This window comes from Pelophylax lessonae, assembly GCF_965119305.1.
Source record: "Pelophylax lessonae genome assembly, chromosome: 2".
Classification (NCBI taxonomy): domain Eukaryota; kingdom Metazoa; phylum Chordata; class Amphibia; order Anura; family Ranidae; genus Pelophylax; species Pelophylax lessonae.
Genome location: NC_138769.1, coordinates 610,314,516 through 610,336,440, shown reverse-complemented (window position 1 = coordinate 610,336,440; position 21,925 = coordinate 610,314,516). Strand labels below are relative to the sequence as shown.

The following is a 21,925-nucleotide window of genomic DNA, read 5'->3' as shown; positions in this document are numbered from 1 at the left end:
TTTTTCTCCCTACACAAGGAAAGAGACTCATTGGGCATAGATGCCCTAGCATTCCCCTGGAGCTTCGGCCTGGCGTTTGCGTTCCTCCCCGATCCAACTGTTTCCAAGGACAATCAGGAAGATCCATTGAGAGGGGACAAGGGTAATCCTAGTGGCACCCTTCTGGCCAAAACTAACATGGTTCACTCCACTCTGGAAAATGGCGGAGGAAGAACCCTGGATTCTATCAGCTCAGGAAGATCTTCTGGCCCAAAAGGGAGCACATCACCCTTCCAGTCAGACGCTACAACTAGCAGCATGGATCCTGAACGGAGCATACTACTAAAGGACTATCTACAAGAGTCACGGAAGTACTGCTCCAGAGCAGAAAACCTGTAACCAGGAAAATTTACAACAAGATATGGAAGACATACAAACTTAAAATGGAGCCCAGCAACAAGAACCTAAAAGATATTAGCACTGTGCTAGAATTTTTTCTAGACGGAGTAGACCAAGGTCTGGCCGTAAACACCCTTAAAGTGCAGGCGGCAGCTCTGTCAATCTTTCTGGAAAAACCTATAGGAGAAGATCCTTTAGTAAAGAGATTTTTTAGGTCCATCCAAAGATCCAGGCCTAGCAAAGATCTTAGCTTGGCCCCATGGGATCTAACACTAGTACTACAGGCACTCACCAAAGCCCCTTTTGAACCATTAGAAGAATGCAACCTAAAGAATCTTACTCTGAAAGCGGCATTTCTTGTGGCAATTACATCAGCCAGGAGGGTGAGCGACCTACAGGCCCTTTCCATTAAGGAACCTTTCTTAAAGATTTTTCCGGATAAATTAATCCTGAGGATGGACCCTCTTTTCCTTCCGAAGGTATCATCAGAATTCCATCGGACACAAGAAGTGGTCCTTCCATCATTCTGCCAAAACCCAACCTCACCAGGGGAGGAGGTTTTTTCTACTCTGGACGTCAAGAGGTGTATCCTACACTACATAGAAGCCACCAGAGAAATCAGGAAATCAGCTAACTTATTTATACTTTTTGGAGGCACTCAGAAAGTGAAGGCAGCCTCAAAATTATCCATAGCCAGGTGGATCAAAATGGCTATCTGCGCAGCCTACACAGTGCAAAACAAAAGTTTACTAGCCGGTATCAAGGCACACTCCACCCGAGTAATAACATCTTGGGCAGAAAAGGCTGGGGCCTTAGCAGAGCAAATCTGCAAAGCAGCCACCTGGTCAAGTGATCTGACATTTGTCAAACACTACAGGGTCGACCTGGTCTCCGCCCAGGATCTATCCTTCGGTCGCAAAGTGCTCCAGGCAGTAGTCCCACCCTAGGTATGCATCGTTGGGGTCTCATGTGACCGTCCTGGAGGATGACTTAGGAAAGAATAAGTTATTACCTGATAACTCCCTTTCCAGGAATCCTCCAGGACGGTGGACCCCCACCCTATTAATAAATTGTATACTTAGAAATTATAGTTTGAGCTAGTCGCTTAAGCAGGCCAGTTCATCTTTTTACAACTGTGGGGCAGCCTTTTCAACTTAACTGTGCTTGTGTTTCCTGTAGGAGGAGGAGCCATCTCTCGTGACCATCCTGGAGGATTCCTGGAAAGGGAGTTATCAGGTAATAACTTCTTTTTGCATCTAACTAAAGTGTAAAAGAGCACCCTAACTACACTAGATATCCCTTTCCTCACACTAATAAATGCTAAATGACACTTTTAAAGTAAAATTAACAGAGCTGCTTCCACTCTCTTCCATGTCCCTGTATTACAATGCTAGGAATTTGGCGGGGGCTATCTTATATACTGGGGGGCGTATTCACTAATGATTGGCCTAGGGACCCCCTAGTCACTCCAATCACATTCCTAGCATTCTCCTGCCCCTCAATTGGCTTTTACTAATGGTTCTGTTCCAATCACAGGCTTTTAAAGCCCATTTCCTGGCCCATTGCATTTTGGTCGGTTCTGGTTGCCGAATTCCGAACTTTTTCAGCAAAAAGTTATAAATTCGGCCGAACCTCGAACAGTCAATGTTCAGGTCGAACCTATGGTCGACCCGAACCGTTCGATCATCCCTATTCATGATTAGACAATTTGTGGTGATACGGCACTGCATTACTTTAAGTGACAATTGTAGGGTTGTGCGACACTGTACCCAAATAAGATTTTTCCCACATCGCTTTCTTTTGGTGGTATTTGTTTTTTTTTTTTTTTTTTTGCGCTATAAACAAGCGGACAAGTTGGACACCTGACACTTTTTGGGGAACAGTGACACTAACAGTGATCAGCGCTAAAAATATGCACTGTCACTGTACTAATGACACTGGCTGGGAATGGGTTAACATCAGGGGCAATCAAATGGTTAAATGTGTGCCTAGCCTGGTGATTCAGTGTAGTGGGGAGGAGCTTGTACTACTGGAAGGCATGGATCTGCGTTCATGCTTGACAAGATCCATGTCTTCTGGACTGACAGAGCAACAAACTGCCTTGTTGACATAGGCAGGCTGCTGTTCTGCCTGTGTACTGAACGATCGGTGGGTCCCAGGGACCTGCTGATCAGCTCCTGCTGTGTAGCACTTGTATATATACATGATCCTGCACTTTCAGGTATAGGGCACATGATCCTGCGCAGCATGGCTGCCCCGTAGAAGTAAATGTGCTATAGGGTGGTTGCAAAGTGTTTAATTTCCCTTGTCTAAGCCTCAGGGTGGTTGTTACGTGGCATGTCAGGTTAATGGGCTGCAGTCTATAGCTTGCTAGTTCTGACCCTTTAAATAAAAGATCTGTAGGGAAAGGCTGGGCATTGTGTGAAATTTAATGGGTACAGACTTGTGTACCAGCATTATCCATCCATAACATGGATATTAATAATTGTCCTATTTTCTCTTCTCTTAGTGGCTTAGAAGTAAAGCTGAATGGATATGCATTCAACACTGATTCATGGCATAACCTGGAAGACATCAAACTAGTGTCTTCCCTTCGAAGATCACAATATTCAGGTGTGTAATATTCGCTTCTGAATCTATGGTATGAATTTCAAACGGGAACTCATTCATTCAAACTTAGTCTGTAAAAACATATCTTAAACTAAACTTGCATTGTTCTCATTGAGGTGAAGCAACCAGTTCACTCATCCTCGCCTTCGCTCTCCCTAACAACCCCTTTTAGCCAACAGGAGCAAAGAACCCTGCGGAAAGCTTGCCATAGATTTGTTTTTTGTCCACTTCCATCCTCCCAAGCAAGGTGGGCGGAGGAATTCTCCCCCACCAGGTCATTCTATTCCGACAGGAGGACTCTGTCATCTGAATACACTGATCAGTAGCTGCAGCTGCTGCTTGGGAAAAGTTTTCCAACATTCAAGTTCCAACAGAAGTTAATCTAACTATCGACTGTCGATTGGGAAGGGCTACACATGGATCAAAATTCAACCTGTCCTTGCTGAACTGACCAAATTTTGATCCATCTATAGCCAGCTTAATCTTGCGTCCTTAAGTTTAAACATTGCTGAGGATTTGCTCCCAAAACCCCTGTGACAGGATTGGGCCAATGACCAAACCAACCAGCCAAGACCACCAGCCAAGTTCAGGCAAAGGGAATGAGTTGTATGCTACCACATTCTCAGAATTATCAGATATTTACACCTGGGGAAGGTTCATTTAGAGCATATCTAATCCCCAAACCCAAAACGCCCCAAGTGAGTTTCAAAAGTCTCAGAAAATGAGAGAAATCAATTAGTGCATTTTCATTTAATTCCCCAGATGTACTGTGCTGTTTGGGGTTTTAGAATAAGACCACTCAGATAAGAACAAGCCCATGTGTAGTCGGTAAATTTGTAACTTTATTGGTTTAGCTGAAAATGTAGCATCTATTTACACAAATGTTGATATTTAGACCCTTTTATTAATGACTAATAGTAACCATCCCCTTTATCATACTGATTTTAAAGCATTGGCGACGTTTTCTACTTTAGGTCAAAATGATCTTTGGAAATATGCCAGACCATTCATTTTAACAAGTAATGTATACCTTTGTATACCTTTGCGGTTTTACCATTTGCTATCCATAGGCTCCTGAGTGGGAGAGGGATTGGTGTAGAGCTGCATGATTGATTGTATAGGAATGGCAATCTCGATTCACTACCCCCCCCCCATCTCAATCCAGAGGGTTTACGAATCTCAATCCAGAGGGTTTACGAATCTCAGTGTTCTGTGAGCTGGAGGTAGCCATGCTGTAAAGGTTAATGTTTTTCCTGCCATTTTCAGCAAGGTTTCCCCTCCTACAGGTTAAATGTAAAAGGGGCTGACTCCAAGCCCCTTTGGGGGGGGGGGGTGGGGTGGTGATGGGAGCCCATTCAAGATACCTGATGAGGGTCCTGAGTCTGGAGACCCTCATGGACCTGTAGCTGTTAATCATGGACTTACCTTATGGTTTACTGCCAATCATTGACTCTAGTGGACTTGCACTACCTATAGTGGGTTATTGCCTAAATGTACTCTTGCCTTAAAAGGGATTGCTTTATTGACTTTGGCCCAACATACACACACACACACTTTATGGGACTCTAGAATGTTTAGGAACTATGAGAATGACTTTTGAGAACTGTACTTCAGAAACTACCATTTCTGGAGAATACCTTTTTTGTTTACTTTGCCTGGTGTGAAGTCTCCTAAAGGGGTGCACCCACAGCGTATCGGAACAGTGCTTGCAACACACAAGGGGACTGGGTTAGAGGAAGATGCTGTATATGGGTCTGAAGAAGCAGCTTCTGGAGTAGGGTATGGAAAACTGTGATCTGGTCTGAGGCACCTGAGACACTGCTGCATAGATGGTCAGGATATCCTATGGGCTGTTTGTGGTACCTGCAAATGTCATTCCACTGACTTTTTTTCCATGGGCTCGTTGTCTGTCGTGCTATACTCCCTTGTTTCAGATATCACTGATTGCTGGAGATCCTTGCCAGCTGGGAGCCGATGGCTTCCCTAAAGTTGCTCTTTCATTGGCCCTGCCAAATAATGGGTATCAAGGATTTATTGCAGCATCGCCTAAAGAGTCCAGGATGGTCTGGAGCTTTGATTCACCGAGGACAGTTTGGGTGTAGTTGGCTCCCCATGGCGAGGAGAGAACCTTCCAGAAAAACAACCATCTCTGCACCACTCCACCAGTCAGACCTGTATGGTAGAGTGGCCAGATGGAATCCACCCCTCAGTAAAAGGCACATGACAGCCCTCCTGGAGCTTGCAAAATGCACCTGAAGGACTCTGACCATGAGAGAGAAACATTCTCTGGTCTGATGAAACAATGATTGAACTTTTTGGCCTAAATGGCAAGCGTCATGTCTGGAGGAAACCAGACACCGCTCATCACCTGGCCAATACCATCCCTACAGTTAAGCATGGTGGTGGCAGCATCTTGCTTGGGATGTTTTTCAGTGGCAGAAACTGGGAGACTAGTCATGATCGATGAATGCAGCAATGTACAGAGACATCCACAAAGAAAACCTGCTACAGAGAGCTCTGGACCTGAAACTGTGGCGAAGGTTTATCTTCCAACAGGACAATGACCTTAAGCACACAGCCAAGATAACAAAGTAGTGGCTATGGGACAACTCTGTAAATGTCTGAGTGGCCCAGCCAGAGTCCAGGCTTGAACCTAATTGAACATCTCTGGAGACATCTGAAAATGGCTGTACGCCAATGCTTCCCATCCATCCTGATAGAGCTTGAGAGGTCCTGAAAAGAGGAATGGGAGAAACTGCCCAAAAATAGGTGTACCAAGCTTGTAGCATCATACTTAAAAATAATTTTTTGTTTAAAAAAAAAAAAAATGTATTTTTAAAATGGGATTGTCAAAGAGCATTTAGAAGGCCCCCTTCATACTGGCAAGCCCGATCAAGTCCACCTGTCAGTTTTACAGGCAGACCTGATCAGACCATCCATAGCTCTGCATGGAGCAGCGGATGTCGGGACAGGGGTCTACTGACACCAGTCGACATACTATCCTGTCCGCTCAAAACAGATGGAAATCTATTCCCTATCCAGCTGGCAGATCAGATGAGTCGAGTGGAAAAGGACAGGCTATCCGTTTCCATCCGACCGGCCCATGGAGAACAGCGGGCTGTGTTCGCGGAGTGGACATGGACCTGTCCGCCTGCTCAGCGGGGATCTGCTCATTCAGCAGTGGTACACAAAATAGAATAGGGGTGTCGAACCCAATTTCATTGCGGGCCGCATCAGTGTTATGGTATATTGTAAAGGTGAAGGCACCTGGTTCTGGTATATGACCCTATATATGTAAGGATACCTGCTGCCCCTTTATTTCAATGGTAGTGGTACCAAAAATATATATATATAAATGGGTAAAAAATGAAAGTAGGCGCTGGTAACTATGGGCTTGTAGGTTTATTTGGGTGAGCGTTGTAATCTTGTTATGGCTAGTATACTATCAGGTCTGTATCGTATGTGTAGACATTAATCTGATGTATATAATACTATCCAAAGAAGTGGGACAAGTGTATAAATGTGAGTTGAGCTCAAATGATGGATCATTTACTATCTTATCTTTGGGTTTTAATTTTATACCATATTTCGCATGCAAAAAATATATACGGTTTGAGCTCAACTCGCATTTATACACTTGTCCCACTTCTTTGGATAGTATTATAATATATATCAGATTAAAGTCTACACATACGATAGACCGACCTGATGGTATACTATCCATAACAAGATTAAAACGCTCACCTTAATAAACCAACACACCCATAGTTACCAGCGCATCAGTGTTATGGTTGCCCCCAAAGGCCGGTTGTATCTGTAAGACTACATAAAGTTATCCATGGCTTTTTTTTTTTTCTGACAATGGGTGCCAGAACTCAACCATGCCTCCCAAACAGACGGCTGTGGCCATATTTTACTAGCAGTGGGAGGATTTAAAGGGGCAATAAATGCCAGGAGTCAGTTATGAGCAGAATTAAAGATTGAGCTACCTACAGAGTGCAATGTTGAGTGCACTACATTGAGTGCAAGGTTTAGGGGTGTACACATCTCAATTCCCCCCCCACCCTTTGGCTTTGACCTCCACACCACTGTCCCCCATCACCCACCTCTGCACACATCTCCCTCCACAGCGCTCATATTTTTATCCCCCCACCACAAAAGCTTCCTCGCATCTCTCCTACTCAGTGCAGCTCTATTACCTCCCAGCAATGTAGGCAGCGTTGCCTCTCACTAGCAGGAAGACCATTGGTCAGCATCTATGCACCCAGGCACAGATGGGGATCACAGTGCAGCTTACTATGTGATGCCCCATCCCACACTGCATCTGTATCTAAATCCCCCTTGTCAATGCCGTGCAGGCAGGGATCTGAGCCGCCGAGAGAAAAGCTGTCCTTGTAAACACAGAAAACTTTTTTTTTTTTTTGTACAAAGTATATAAACAGTAGAACAAGTGCCAACAGATCATCAAGTACATTGAAAACAAAGGTAGTTATAACATGTATTGTAGTAAGTATGGCGCATACGTACACACAAGGAAAAAATACAAATATCTGGCATGAGAACTGGACAGCATAGAGTACAGTGAGATAGTTTTATTATTATACTATCTGCATTAAACAACCATAGAAGTAAGAATAGAATGGCAGTAAAAGGAAGTATAACTTTGCTAAGCAGAGAAGGGAAGGGTAGCGTTGTCATAGCTTAAGAGTAAAGGGCCATAGACACTAAGATTTTCTGAAGACTTTTTCCTTCAGACTTATCAAAACCATATGAGGTCAAAACCATATGAGGTCAAACCTAAACGCTTTCAATTTGTATGCAATCTGGCAGGCCCTTGTACTACATAGAAAAGGTAAATCTGAAGGAAATCTGACCACAAAAGTTGGATAGTGTGTATCCAGCTTAAGTGTGTAATGTTTCCATAGTTAATCCAAGTACCCAATAGGTAGTACCAACAATGAACAGTAATCGGGACCCAAGGACATGTAAGAACCACTAGTAGGACTCAACATTCACAATAAAGGTGGTACAGTAGAAGTTGCATGAGCGATTCAGGTGTTAAGCAGGAGAAAGTTGCAGAGTATGTGCAAAGGTGCCAGGGGGTCCACAGTGAGTGGAGTTTCTGAACCCTATCTGAAGCTATTGCCACTGATTCCTCCATGTTAGATCTATCATTTACTGCAAACAGCCATTCCCTAACAGACGGGGAGGTAGGAGACCTCCAGTATCATGGAATAAGTGATTTAGCAGCATTCAACAAAAAAGACAATGGATTTTTTGTATTTGTGAAGCGGAATTTCTGCATGTGTGGAGTAGGCAACATTCAGGAGTAAGTGGGAAGGGCGTGCCTGTGATCTCTTTAACCAATTCGCGCATTTGAGACCAGTAAGCAGTAATTTTAGGACATTGCCACCATATTTGGTAGAGCGTCCCTGGAGATTGGCCACATCTCCAGCACGCATCTGATGCTGCAGGAAACCATGTTCTAAGCTTATCTGGAGTTGCATACCAGTGAGTGAGGAGCTTGTATGCGTTTTCCTGAAATCTCGTGCTTCTTGACAGGGCCGTCTTTAATATTGATTGGACCCTGGGCAAACATTTTCTTGAACATCCTTACTGATTGGTTGCTAGAGGCTATTGCACATCATTACTGCATACCCATTGGTTGCTAGAGGATCAAAGTTCAAAACTGTACTGTCAATGGGCATAGCATGCAGAGACGCAAAGATAAGTGACTTTAGCAGCTAAAGCAATGAAAATTCGACTTGCTAATCACAGAACATAGCAGCTGACTGCTCATCCATGCCGACCAGTGTGTGGCATTCCCAGTTATGTTAATCGCAAGCAAATGTCAGTTCCAACAAGCACATCTTCTGTTTCAGATTGTAAATTCCTCACCACTTTTCTTATCTTTGCTGCCTTAGGAATGTCATTGTCTATGCAATCCTCCGTCACTCATTCTCTGCCACTGCTTGTCAGCGTGTCTCTCCACTCGGCCAGCTCTGCTGTGTGGCTTGGACACTTCCGATCACTGCTTCCCTTTCCCTTCAGCTACAGCTGCACTGTGACGGAGTAATCGTTTGGATGTTGGGCCCCTCAACAAGGACAGGACCCAGGGCAGTTGCCCCTATTTGCCCCTCTTTAAAGACGGCCCTGCTTATTGAGCATTTGTGTGCCATAGTACATGCATTAGCCCAACTTTTATCCGAAATGGCATGTGCAGGGACGCTTCCCACCTAGGCCTGAAATTGTTAGGTTTGACGTTCGTTAGATAGTAAAAGTGCATAGGAAAAGGACGTAGCTTTTCTGTATGGTGTTTGCGCCAAGCAGACATGTTCAAAAGTCAAAAGCTGTCTAGAGCAAGCAGATTTCCACGTGTGATCAGTGAGCTAGTGGTGAAGCTGCATATAGAACCAAAAAGACATGGGTACCTTAGCGTGTGGGAGTTTAAATTTCTCACGTGCGACCAGGGTGCCATTATTGAAGTGCAATGCTAACTTAAAATTATCATTTTCAGGAGCTTTAAGCTTTAAGCCAGGGATCAGTATAGTTAGGTGGAAAATGAGGGTTGTTTGCCAGTGGTGTAAGTGGACCTGGAGAGCTAGAAGGGTCCTGGCGTTTGGAAAGCGTATGAAAGATTGCAAGTGTCGGGCTCGTCAACAGATGTGTTTTCACTGCGGGAGTGTAAGCATTCATGGTAAAAATTGTAGTGAAGAATCAAGAACATCTGATTCCAATGCCACCCTCACTTGGAGCATGACAGTGCCAGTCGATAATCCGCGTAAGATGTGTTGCATAATAGTACAGTTGGAAGTCCGGGAGGCCCATACCTCCCAATTCTTTACGTCTGGTAATCAGATTATGTCGTATTCAAGGTTTTTTGTGCGTTACGTTATCTTTTGCCTCCCTCCCAGGCATGACGCCCACTTGGTCAGGGTATATCAATTGTCCGAAATATCAAATATCCGAAAGCACAGGGAGTCTGCTACTCTGAAGATGGGACAAAATATTAGAAGGCCTATCACCTGCAAGGGCCGATGGTCGGTGTTGGGGATGTTGTACAGTGAGTAAATATCGTGGAACTGTGCAGCTATTTTTTCGGCCGTCAATTCCCGTTTTCCCGACTAATTTTTAACGCCCGCAATAATGGTCTGTTCCACTCTGAGCTCTAGCTGAAAATCTACCAATTTTATTGACATGCTCACAAATTCCCTTATGGAGAAATAAATACATTTAGCTTTAGCTTCTAGCAGTTGCTGGAGTTCCTTAAGTTTATGTACCAGGTTCGTCATGGTCTGAAGTGATTCCTTATGCAAGATTGGAGATCAAATGCACAAGACCCTGGATCACCTTTTCTTTTTCCTTTATGGCGGGAACCCAATTTAATAAGTTCGCCATGTATGATGCTTTTATGGGCTTCCCATCTCGTCATAGGAGATACCACGTCGGAAGCATTAGAAGAAAAATGACTGGAGATGTTGTGCTACAAGGGCAGCAGTCATTGGGTCTGTGAGCAGGGAGGCATTCAATCTCCAATTGAAAACCCTCTGGGTTTGGTTTGTGTATAAGGTTATTGAAATCGGGGCATGATCTGATAGTACTTGCGCGCCTATGGAGGTCTGTCGTACACTAGTCAAATCATGTTGGGAGATAAACAGATCATGATAGTTATGCACGTATTAAGTGCTGAGTAATGGGTAAAGTCCCTGCCATCAGGGTGTACGGCCCTCCATGAGTCAACCAAGGCAAGGAATTGCATTCGCTACCATACACTTGCTTGTATCAAATCTATGTTGCAAGATTTCTTATTGGAATTGTCCTCTAGAGGATTTAGCGAGATATTGAAATCTCCCCCAAGGAGAATACGGCCTCTGGCAAAGCCAGATAACAAGTGTACCATTTTCTGACAAAAGGCAGCATGTGATCTATTCAGGAAGTACACATTGGCAAGGGTGGTGGGTGTCCTGGCATATGTGCCCCTTACAAAAATGTACCTCCTATAAGGATCTGAAAGGTGTCTCAACCTGGAAGTTAGCCACAGCCATTTTACTGATCAATATAGATACGCCTTTTGATTTTAGTTGTGGATTAGTAGAGTGGAATACCATAGGAAAAAATGGTGAAAGCAATTTGGGTACCTGACTGTTTAAAATGTGTCTCCTGTAACAAAAACAAAGTGGGGGTTTAACCTTTTTCAGCTCTTAAGGAGAAGGGTCCTTTTTTCTGGAATGTTGAGTCCTTGAATGTTGTGGGAGATTACTGTAGGGCAGTGGCCCTCAACTCCGGTCCTCAGGGCCCACTAACAGGCCAGATTTTAAGTATTACCTTGGGGAAATGCAGACTAGAGTACTGCAATCACTGAGCAGCAAATATCACCTGGGATGTATTTCAGTTATCTTGCAAACCTGGCCTGTTAGTGGGCCCTGAGGACCAGGGTTGAGGACCACTGCTGTAGGGCACATGCCTACCGGTTGGTAAGCCATAGTCTGTATAAAACAGTTTAAGGTGTACACGGCTTAAGTGACACTTTATATGAAGCGACTAACTGTAGAGAGAGGGGAGAAAGAGGAGAGAAAGGAGAAGGGAAACAAATGGTTGGGAAAAATAGACAAGGCAGAGGAGATGGAAACAAGTCTCTGCCGGTTCAGGTAAAAGAACAAAGGTAACAAAAGCCTTAAGGCAGAAGTAATCGTGTAAGTAATCATCCATCACCCTTATATCAGGGCCACAGAGGACTCCGTATCAGGGCAATAGCATACTTGCCAACTGTCCCTTTTTTTTCCTGGGACAGTCCCTACAAATAGGAGCCTGTCCCAGGTAATTTATATTGTCCCTGGAAGCACCTGTTAATCGGGCTGCCCATAAATGTTACGCAGAAGTAGTGCAGCTGAATGGGAGACTTATTCCAACTCTGCTACTGTGGCCTTAAGCTTGAAATTCCCTTTTTAATTTCCTGTAATTCTCTCTCTATTGAGTAAACCCTATAATCTGATAAGTAGGCGAGATTAATTATGCAGAGTGGGTGGAGCTTCATGGAAGTGGGTGTGGTAATTGATAGCTGTGCTGCAAATTGTCCCTGGAAATTATTTTTAAATGTTGGTAACTATGCAATAGGAGGCACACAACCAATAGGGTCAGCACTAAATGTGGAAGAGATAGTAAAATATACAGTCAAATAATACGTACAATAACCATAAAGCATGGAGAACGGCTTTTTAGAACAAGTGCAACATAAAGGCAAAATAAAACTCACGGCTCCTATCAATGCATTAGAAACACAATAAAGGAGCATGGACAGCAGTTTGATGTCAGATAAAACAGCAGCTGTTAACAGGGTGGAAAGGAGGTAATGTCTGTATAATAAAGAAACATTAGCTGAAATGGCAAATAAAAACGACAATGGGATCTTATGGGCTTCAGAGAAAGGTGCAGTTATAAAGCAGTCTGCCTTAGCCGTTGAGGCCCACAGATACTCAGAAGCCAAAGTGTGGTAGCAAATTCTGCAACAGGAAGGTAGTCTGTTTAAGAGAAAATGGGAGTAGGATCGACATCTTGTGGACATTCCATGGAAGGGCAGTCTTCAGGAACAGATCAGTGCCAGCATATGAAGAATAATCAGACCTCTAAGTGAGGATAGAAGGTAAGTATAGGTCAGTGTTCCTGAGTTTCAAGGAAATGGGCAGTTATCATCCGATTCCTTTTGCAGCAAACAAGAAGTCAGCCACCAATGGAAACAAAGTTCCAGTCGCCGTAAATTCACAAGACAAAATCACTGAAAAAACACTTGAAGCAAAAAAGGTTCAAAATTTGAACGAGGGTCCCACGTGGGGGGAAGGGACAAAAAGATATATCAACGCGGTCAGTCTGCCAAGGAAGTATAAATGGTCTCAGTAAATGCCATGTAGTAGTCTATCAACGGTCATCGTAGGACCGAATGTTCCTCCGTTGAGGAGTAGGGGTGAACATACTCTGGCCTCCATGTTTGGTTCCTCTGCTCTTTTTGTGCGACGGTTTGTCCGGAGACAACAGTGGAGAGTGCAGAGGGGTTCTAGACCGCGAAGGGAGTCTGTACTCCTGATACCATTTTGGCAGTTCGATCAGGGGGAGCTGTAGTCCTTCTCAGAATTCTGGCAGGTCATTAGGCAATCGGAGGATATGTTTGCCTTGGACTGTTACCATAAGGGCAAAGGGAAATGGCCACTAGTATTTCAAATCCAGTTCCCTAAGTGCAGTTAAGAAAGGGTGTAGTGTCCTCCCTATTTTTCAGGGTAATCTGACAAATCCTGAAAAATCTGTATGGGTTTATCTCTAAATATAATTTTATCATTTTGATTGGCTTTCGACATTGTACTCAAGCTGGAAACTTTGGAAGCAACAGATAATGTCTCGAGGGTGTCCTGAGTCGGGGCCCCTGGCACGCAAGGCCCTGTGGGCGCGAACAAAATCTATGGTCGCATCCTCATGGCATTCAGGTGAGTGAGTTAATGACTTTTTGTAGAGCCTGGGGTATTTGTTCAGAGGTGATCGATTCAGGGATACCCCTAATCCTCAAATTATTAAGTCTCCCCCTGTTGTCCTAATCTTAAAGATGTTTATTAACCTCAAATTGTTGGGAATGAGGTAGTGATAGTCTCCAATTTCTTAATAGATTTATCCCTCAGGGCCCCAGCCTGCTCCACTGTGGACATCTGGTCAGTCAAAACCAGTATGTCTGCTTTTAGGCCAGTTATTGTGGCTGAAAAGGTGGATTTGATGTCCGCTGCTATAGTGGTCATGGCAGCAAATGTCAGGGGTAAGTCAGCAGTAGAGTCCCTGCTTACCCCATCCTCGGATGCCGACATGGAGGCCTCGCTGTTTTCAACTTCCCTGCGTGTAGGCGCCATCTTGACAGGCAGTGTGACACTCCGGGCAACTGGGATTTGAACAGCTCGGATATGTCTCTCCCGGTCAGGGAGGAGGAAGATCTGTTGCCTGCTGCTGTGAAGAGTGTGGCGGGTCACTCTGCCCATCGCTGAGCGCCGTCTGAGCCACGAGTCAGTGCTGTAGAGCCGTTCAGACCACGGAGTGCTGTAGAGCCGTTCAGACCACGGAGCTCCTCAGTGTGCTGCCGTCTCCATTGTGCGCCAGGCCACGCCCCCACAGAAAGCTTCTGTGTTTGCAAGTGACAGTGGTGAGCAGGAACTCAATTTCACCACATTCTGGCTGAAAAAAAGCCCTGGGTGGGAAGGCCACATAAAATGGCCTAGTGGGCCGAATTCAGCCAGTGGGCCTTGTTTGACACATGTGAAATGGAACTTTAAATTAACAGAGAACCGAACAAATTTTTAACATGCAAGAAGTGCAGCATCAAACAAAACTAGCTCATTCTCTTACACACTCTTGAGCATTCAGAAACTATTAGGTATTTTCACTAAAAGGCGACTTGCAGGAGAATTTCAAAATCTAGATTAATATATACAATTTGAAAAGTGAGCTGAATCGGATCATTTTTTTTTTTTTTTTTTTGGTTCAGCTATTCTGAACTTGATTCTTCAATTCTCCTACCAGTTCTCCTACTAATTCAACTGCAATTCAGCTAGGCGAATTGGAAGAATTGACAGATTTGAATAATCTAGGTCAAATTGGCCAATAGAGAATGGGCTGAACAACCCCCCCCCTCCCCCCCGTTCGCTTTGCAGCAGAACTCTCAAACAGTGGAAAAGTTTTGCCCCAAACCGCAAACTACATTGAAGTCTACAGAAGCCAAACATGAGAAATTACGTGTCCATTTTTAAGGCTTATATGCAAGTTATTGGGCATACAAAAGGTATGGGGGCCTGGGTACTGTCATAAGGGGGATCCCCTTATTCTGTCTGTGAAATGGTGCATAGAACATGCTGCAGAAAAAATGACACACCAAAATCCATTCCAGACCCTTATCCGTGCATGCAGCCTGGCAGGTCAGGAAAGGAGGTGATGAGCGAGCACCCCTCCCTGCTGAACCATACTAGATCAACATTGGGGATGCTTTGGGGCCGTGGGGGCTCTACACCCCAAAGCATCTTGTCCCCATAACCCTGGGCTGTGGTTGTGGGGGGTCTGTGGGCAGGGGGCTTATCGGAATCTGGAAGCCTCCTTTAACAAGGGGCCCCAAGATTCTGCCACCCCATTGTGAATGAGTATGGGATACATAGTACCACTACCTGTTCAACAAAAAGTGAATAAATGGCTGGCTTGCCGTTTTTGACAGGTTAGCGCAGGGCCACCTGGTGACACCGCCCTCTTGTGACATCAGACCCAGCATGCACCAGGTGCCCCGCCCTTGCCTACATAAGAACTGAGAACTGTCTGCATTTATTTTTCTCTTTTTGGGTCAACTTTGTGGCATGATTTAACGATGGATCCGCATTGGGGGTGACGCAGTATTTGTATTTTTTTTTTTTTTTTAATAAAGGATTTGTCAACCTGTGTACCGTGTTTTATTTTGACACTTTTTTTTGGTGAATGGGTAAGGAGACAATCTACCCCATACTCATTCACATGGGGGGAGGGGCAGAATCGGGGGGGGGGGGCTTCTAGAATCTGATAACCCCCCTGCCCCAAAGCACCCACTCATGTTAAGGACATGTGGCCTGGTATGGTTCAGGAGGGGGTGCTTGCGCTTCCCCCCCCTCCCCTTCTGACCTGCCAGTGTGCATGCTTAGATAAGGGTCGTATGGATTTTGGGAGGACCCCACGCTGTGTTTAAAAAAAAAAAAAAAAAAAAATTGGTGAGGTTCCCCTTAAAATCCATACAAGGTTTTTTTATTCAGCTGTCAGCGGGGAAGCCCATTGATAGTTGAGTCATCCGGTGTTAAGGATGCCGTGGCCTGCTTCCCGGCCCCGCTACTTACAACCAGCTTATACTGTGACATAGAATGCACTGTATAGTGCATTGCAGGGTGTTCGGCGAAACGCACGCCCCCCGAACGCCCTGCAGATCCGCAGGTTTGCCGAAAAGGATGAACAGCCAATGTTTGGCCCAAACTTATGCTTTTGGCCCAAACCATTTGCCCAACACTAATAGCCAAACCAGAAAAATTCTTATAGCTCACTTTTGAATTCAGACTTTGAATTATCCTGCAATTCTCCTCCTACAATTCTCCTGCAATTCACCTTTTAGTGAATATACTTCAATGTTCTATAATTTCTTATCTTCTGCTGTTGCCCTCTGAAGCAAGCAGAAGCCTCCTATATTGAAGAGCATTCGGTGCATCCAGAAAGTATCCATAGCGCTTGACTTTTTCCACATCGTTACAGCCTTATTCCAAAGCAGATTCAATTCATCATTTTCCTCAGTTCTACAACCAATACCCCATAATGACAATGTGAAAGAAGTTTGTTTGAAATCTTTGCAAATTAAATGACAACTCACATGTACATAAGTATTCACAGCCTTTGCTCAATACTTTGTTGAAGCACATTTGGCACTAATTACAGCCTCAAGTCATTTTGAGTATGTTTCAATAAGCTTGGCACACCTATTTTTGGGCAGTTTCTCCCATTTTTTTTTTTTTTTTGCAAGACCTCCCAAACTCCAGGTTGGATGGGGAGTGTCGGTGCACAGGCATTTTCAGATCTCTCCAGAGATGTTCAATTGGGTTCAAGTCAGAGCTCTGGTTGGGCCACTCAAGGACCTTCATGGAGTTGTTCCATAGCCACTTTATCTTGGCTGTGTGTTTTGGGTCGTTGTCCTGTTGGAAGATGAACCTTCGCCCCCAGTCTGAGGTCCAGATCGCTCTGGAGCAGGTTTTCATCAAGGATGTGTCTGTACATTGCTGCATTCATCTTCCCCCTTGATCCTGACTAGTCTCCCTAGACTAGTTCCTGCCGCTGAAACATCCCACAGCATGATGCTGCCACCACAATGCTTCACTGTAGGGATGGTATTTACCAGGTGATGAGCGGTGCCTGGTTTCCTCGAGACATGATGCTGGTCATTCAGGCCAAAGTTTAATCTTTGTTAAATCAGACCGGAGAATTTTGTTTCTCATGGTATGAGTCCTTCAGGTGCCTTTTTGGCAAACTCCAGGTAGGCTGCCATGTGCCTTTTTTTTAGAGTGGCTTTTGTCTGGCCACTCTACCATACAGGCCTTTATTGGTTGAGTGCTGCAGAGATGGTAGTTTTGGAAGGTTCTCCTCTCTCCACAGATTAACACTGGAGCTCTGTCAGTGACCATTGGTTTTTTGGTCACCTCCCTGACTAAGGCCATTCTCCGCAGGATGCTCAGTTTGGCCTGGTGGCCCACTCTAGGAAGAGTCCTTTTGGTTCCAAACTTATTCCATTTACGGATGGAGGCCATTACGCTCATTGGGACCTTCAATGCTGCAGGAATGTTTCTGTACCCTTCCCCCATATCTGTGCCTTGATACAATCCTGTCTCCGAGGATCTACAGACAATTCCTTGGACTTCATGTCTTGGTTTGTGCTCTGACGCGCACTGTTAACTGTGGGACCTTTATATAGACAGGTGTGTGCCTTTCCAAATCATGTCCAATCAACTGAATTTACCACAGGTGGACTCCAAGTTGTAGAAACTCAAGGAGGTCAATTTTGAGTGTCATGGCAAAGGCTGTGAATACTTGTGTACATGTTTTTTTTTTTTTTTTAATATAGATTTGTAAATTTTTATGCATTGATGTAAGCCTAACAATGACTTGATCAATGTTTATATTGTCAGCAAGCTTAAACTCGATTGCTAGAGTGGCAAGATCCGACAGCCTTTCCTCTGTCGTTGTACGAAAATGGGAATTTATTTCAGTGCTGTAAAACTTCTCCCACAAGATGCACTGCTAACTGGAAAAACGTATTTTACAGTCTGTACAGTTCAAAGTAGGGGACCGCATAAGGTTGCGGAAAGTTTGGAAACTCCAGGACAGTGTTAATTTTTATGCCAACTAAGTCTGTTTCCTCTTCAAAGTCACAAGAGCCTGCTTGAGTTTAGTTTCTAAATACTCCAAATGACGGCCATAGAATTTTGCCATTAAGGTCAACTTTTGAAACTTCAAGAAACAATCCGATTTTGGATTTTGTGCCTGAATGCCTTCCATTCCCAGATGGCAAGGATGACACAAATTTTGTGGCAGTATTGAATTGTATGTCTTGTTAATTTGCTGCACATTTTCCCTGGCAAGTTATACACCTACAGAGCACTTGAAGCACAAGTTCTAGTTTCCAATTTGTAGGAAATTTGCATGGCCAGTCTCTACTGTAGCAAGAGCAAAGTTGAGGTGGTGAGTCTATAGCCTGAAAATTCAGCCACAGTGACCCCTGGGGTGGGATGACTATTGCACAACATAACTGAACCAGAACTTGCAGCAGACTTGTAAATGTTTGCAAAGAAAGTTGATCTGGAGTCATGCAATGCAGACTTGCTGTAATTGTGCAACAATGTGAAGCCTGACAAGTCTAGCGATAGCTGAGCAAGTAATTTTCCAACCTGCAGCTCAATTGCTTGCGATTTGGAATGCAAATTGCTGAGAATTTAATCTTGGGAAATTTGTGATTGTGGGCTGAAATCACATGTCTGCCCAATGGTAGATTGGGGGTTTCATGCATGTATGTGTCTGTATAAGTGTTGCCAAAATTCCTATTTAATCTTGCCGATGTAAAATGACTTGCGCTCACAGAAAAGCATATAGACCACACCCTTGGTGCGGCAGTTCACAAAATGTTTAAAGTTATTATGTTCACCATTGGAGCATAATATTGCTCCCCAACATGTAGACACAATAAGGACATCCACCACATGGGTAAGTGTCTAATTGTCTGCAAGAGTCTCCTTTCCTGTCACCAAGGAATTCACTTTCTCTCAGTAAAGCTGCTCTTTTGAACATAATAGCTGCTTTGTCATTGGCAAATTGTTTTAGCAGCATGTCATCTACCCAAATGGGTCAATGTTTATTAAGGATTCTTCTGATCTGCTGGTTTGAATGGAGTAAGATTACGCGTGTTGGTACTGAGTGTTTGGGAGCCGCCTTTTTAAATACTTTCCTCTCGAAAGTCTAATGGCCCTTACAGAGATAAATTGGGAGTAAGTGGGAGACATCAAAGAAAAAAGTTGTGATGCGGGTTAAAGGCTAGTTTCAACCATATGAACGCATTGAAGAACCAATCCTGTGTTCCTCTGATATAACTTTTTTTTTTGATGGCTGCCAAGCCTGCTGTGTGGGGTATTGAGATTTTACAGCTTACCAAATGCTTCTGTAGTAACTGTTATGTTTTCAATTATTGGTAAAAGATTGTCTTTTACAAAAGGGGGTAATGTAGTGACATGAGGTTGAAGATGAGAATCAATGATTTGGCTCTGATTTGAAGTCAAACCACCACAGCAGCCAGATACAACAGGTCTGCCTGTGGGGTTGGTGATGTTTTTATGTATTTTCAGTAAGCTATAAAAAGTAGGAATTTTGGGGTATGGTGTTCGTATATACTCCCAGATGTCTTTAGAAATAATCCCAGCCTCAAAGTAGGTATCCTACTGAAGTATGAAACTTTTTATTGAATTTATTCACTGAGGGGGCTATTGAGGGACACATTCTTTGTTTTGAGAATATTCAGGCACATAGCCCTATGTTGTGCATTGTCCATTATCCCCACATTCCCCCTTATCAAAGGGCTTGATGGTGATTGGGTTCTTCTGCAGCGAGTGCAGTGGTGGTATCACCTCATTGAGAATTGATTCAAAGTCAAATCAGATTACTTGTTTCATCAATAATGGGAGACCTTGGTTAGCAGGTGCAAATTCTTTACTCAAAAGGTTTGATCTTTTAAATGTTCTCGTGCAATTGATTTTTGTGATGTATATATTTAGATAATTTTCTAATGAATAATTTGATGTCCTTCACTAGTTCAAATTTGTTCATATTTTGTTGGGGGCAAAAACTCTTCTGCCTCAGGGAGTGGATAGGATGGCAGATTGACTACATTGAGTTTTTCTCTCCATTGGTCCCCTTAATATGTAAGGTTCTATTCCTCGTCCTATTCTTTGGGAGAGTAGCAAAGTTGCTTCCTGATGTGGTGGTAAAAAAATCAGATGACCTAAAATGGGTCTTGAGTGATAATACGAATGGTGTCCCAGTCAATGGCCCATCACCTCACCTTGTGGCTCGTGCATACCCTGTTGTGAGAGTAGTGCAAATCACAACATGCAAACTATGTCCCGAGCATTCTGAAGTAACCAAGTGTTTTTTCTGTTCCAGTGTTCCCAACATGATAGCTTAATTTAATACGATAATGGCCTTGCTTTTGGAGGGCCTTTGACCGGAGATAAACGTGGAGGAAAACCAGAATAAAGTGATTAATTCCATTGTAATGTGTACGTTTAATGGATTTGCCCTGGTGTTTTCTAGGTTAACCATTTATAGGCACGACCCTCATCGAAAGCTAGCTTATCCCTCCAGAATTTTTTTCTCCTTAATTTGTAAAATGTTTAATTATACACGGTTAGGCTGACCTTCAATTACGTTTCACATTCCTTATAAAAGGGATACCTGTTGACTGAATTTCTCTCAAGCTACTGTCATTATCTAATTTTGTTTATTGTATACTGTACTTGAGGCTGGGTTCACACTAAAGCGAATTGGATGCGGGTTTCCCCGCATCTAATTTGTTTGACAGACAATGGAGCCGGTTCACATATCTCCGGGGCAGCTGTGAAATGCATTGCAGAAGGATCCTGTGCATCTTGGGCTCAATTTCAGGTCCGAATTCAGGCAAAAATTCGGGCCAGATTCATCTCTAAAACTAAGAACAAAAAAAGTACCCCCAATGATTTGGGACTTTACCAGAAAAATAAAACTAAGAACAGGGATGCCCCAGATCCCCTGCTGTGAGCCGTGTCCACACACATTTGTGAACCCAGCTTAAGATGCACATCATTGTATGAGAACAGGCACACAAATTGTCCTCCCACTTTTTTTTTTACAATCAATACCTGCTCTATATTGGGCAAAATTTGAATCGTAAACCTATAGGATTTATTTTGTTCTTAGAAAATTTCTCGAATGTCTTGCTATGCCAAAAAAGTATGATTAGTATTTTTTTTTCCTCCAAAATGTTATCCATTGTAAAGAATGGGGAAGAAATTTCACTAAATCCTGTTTCATAGGGGGTCATTAGATTCACCCACTCCTGTCCTTGAAACACACGAATAGTGGTATCCTGCAAGTCAGAAAAACCCAAAAAGATAAGGTATATTGTTTCATACACCTTTTCATTGTATCATAATCTTGAGTTCATCCCAAAGATTAACATCCTGAATCACCAGGTGGGAGAATGGGTGTTTAATCACCCTAATAACATTTGTGAATTAAGATGAGTATATGTATGATTGCATCTCCCATGGGATGTTATTACAGCCATAAAATTATGTTCTAAACAATATTTTTAGAAGTAGAACAGTTTTAGTACAAAAAATGGTTAAAGCAATATATACATAAATTGCTTGGGTCTCCAAGTGCAAATTGTGATCAGCTTTCCTCTTAGCAGGAAACAATTACAAACACCATAAATGGAATTTTTCTGTTGCCACCAATCTTTCTAACTTATTTCAATTGTGAACAATCTTCAGGGGAGATCTGGTGGAGCATGCCTAAATGATTAAAGAAAAAGTAGAGTGCATACAGGCCAAATACATGTACTTTATTTTAGGTGTATGAAGGCAAATGGCCATAACATATTAACTCACACAAATAGACCAGATTTGCAGGAGTGTCAGGCTGCTGCAGCATATTCTAAGGGGGTCACAAGTTTTTCAGAAGAAACATGCAATATCTCTCCAGTAATACTTAACTGCATGTTTACAATCCTCCGTAGAATTTACACTAAGCTGCACATATGCAGCTTAGTTTGAATTCTGGCACATTGTCTGTGTGCCAGGATTATTGCATTCCTGCGCATGCACAAGAGAGACCTCAT

At 43.5% G+C, this 21,925-nt stretch overlaps 1 protein-coding gene across 1 annotated transcript in view; it reads left to right on the top strand.

Annotated features, from left to right (window-relative positions):
- Positions 1–21,925, top strand: part of LOC309548493 (polyunsaturated fatty acid lipoxygenase ALOX8-like) — a gene marked incomplete at its 5' end in the record, with an annotated part of 109,245 nt that overhangs the window by 37,104 nt on the left and 50,216 nt on the right. Inside the window, one exon of the mRNA XM_082248440.1 lies at positions 2,888–2,991. Within this exon, the coding sequence (XP_082104566.1) occupies positions 2,888–2,991 (104 nt within the window). The remainder of the gene's footprint in view (positions 1–2,887; positions 2,992–21,925) is intronic.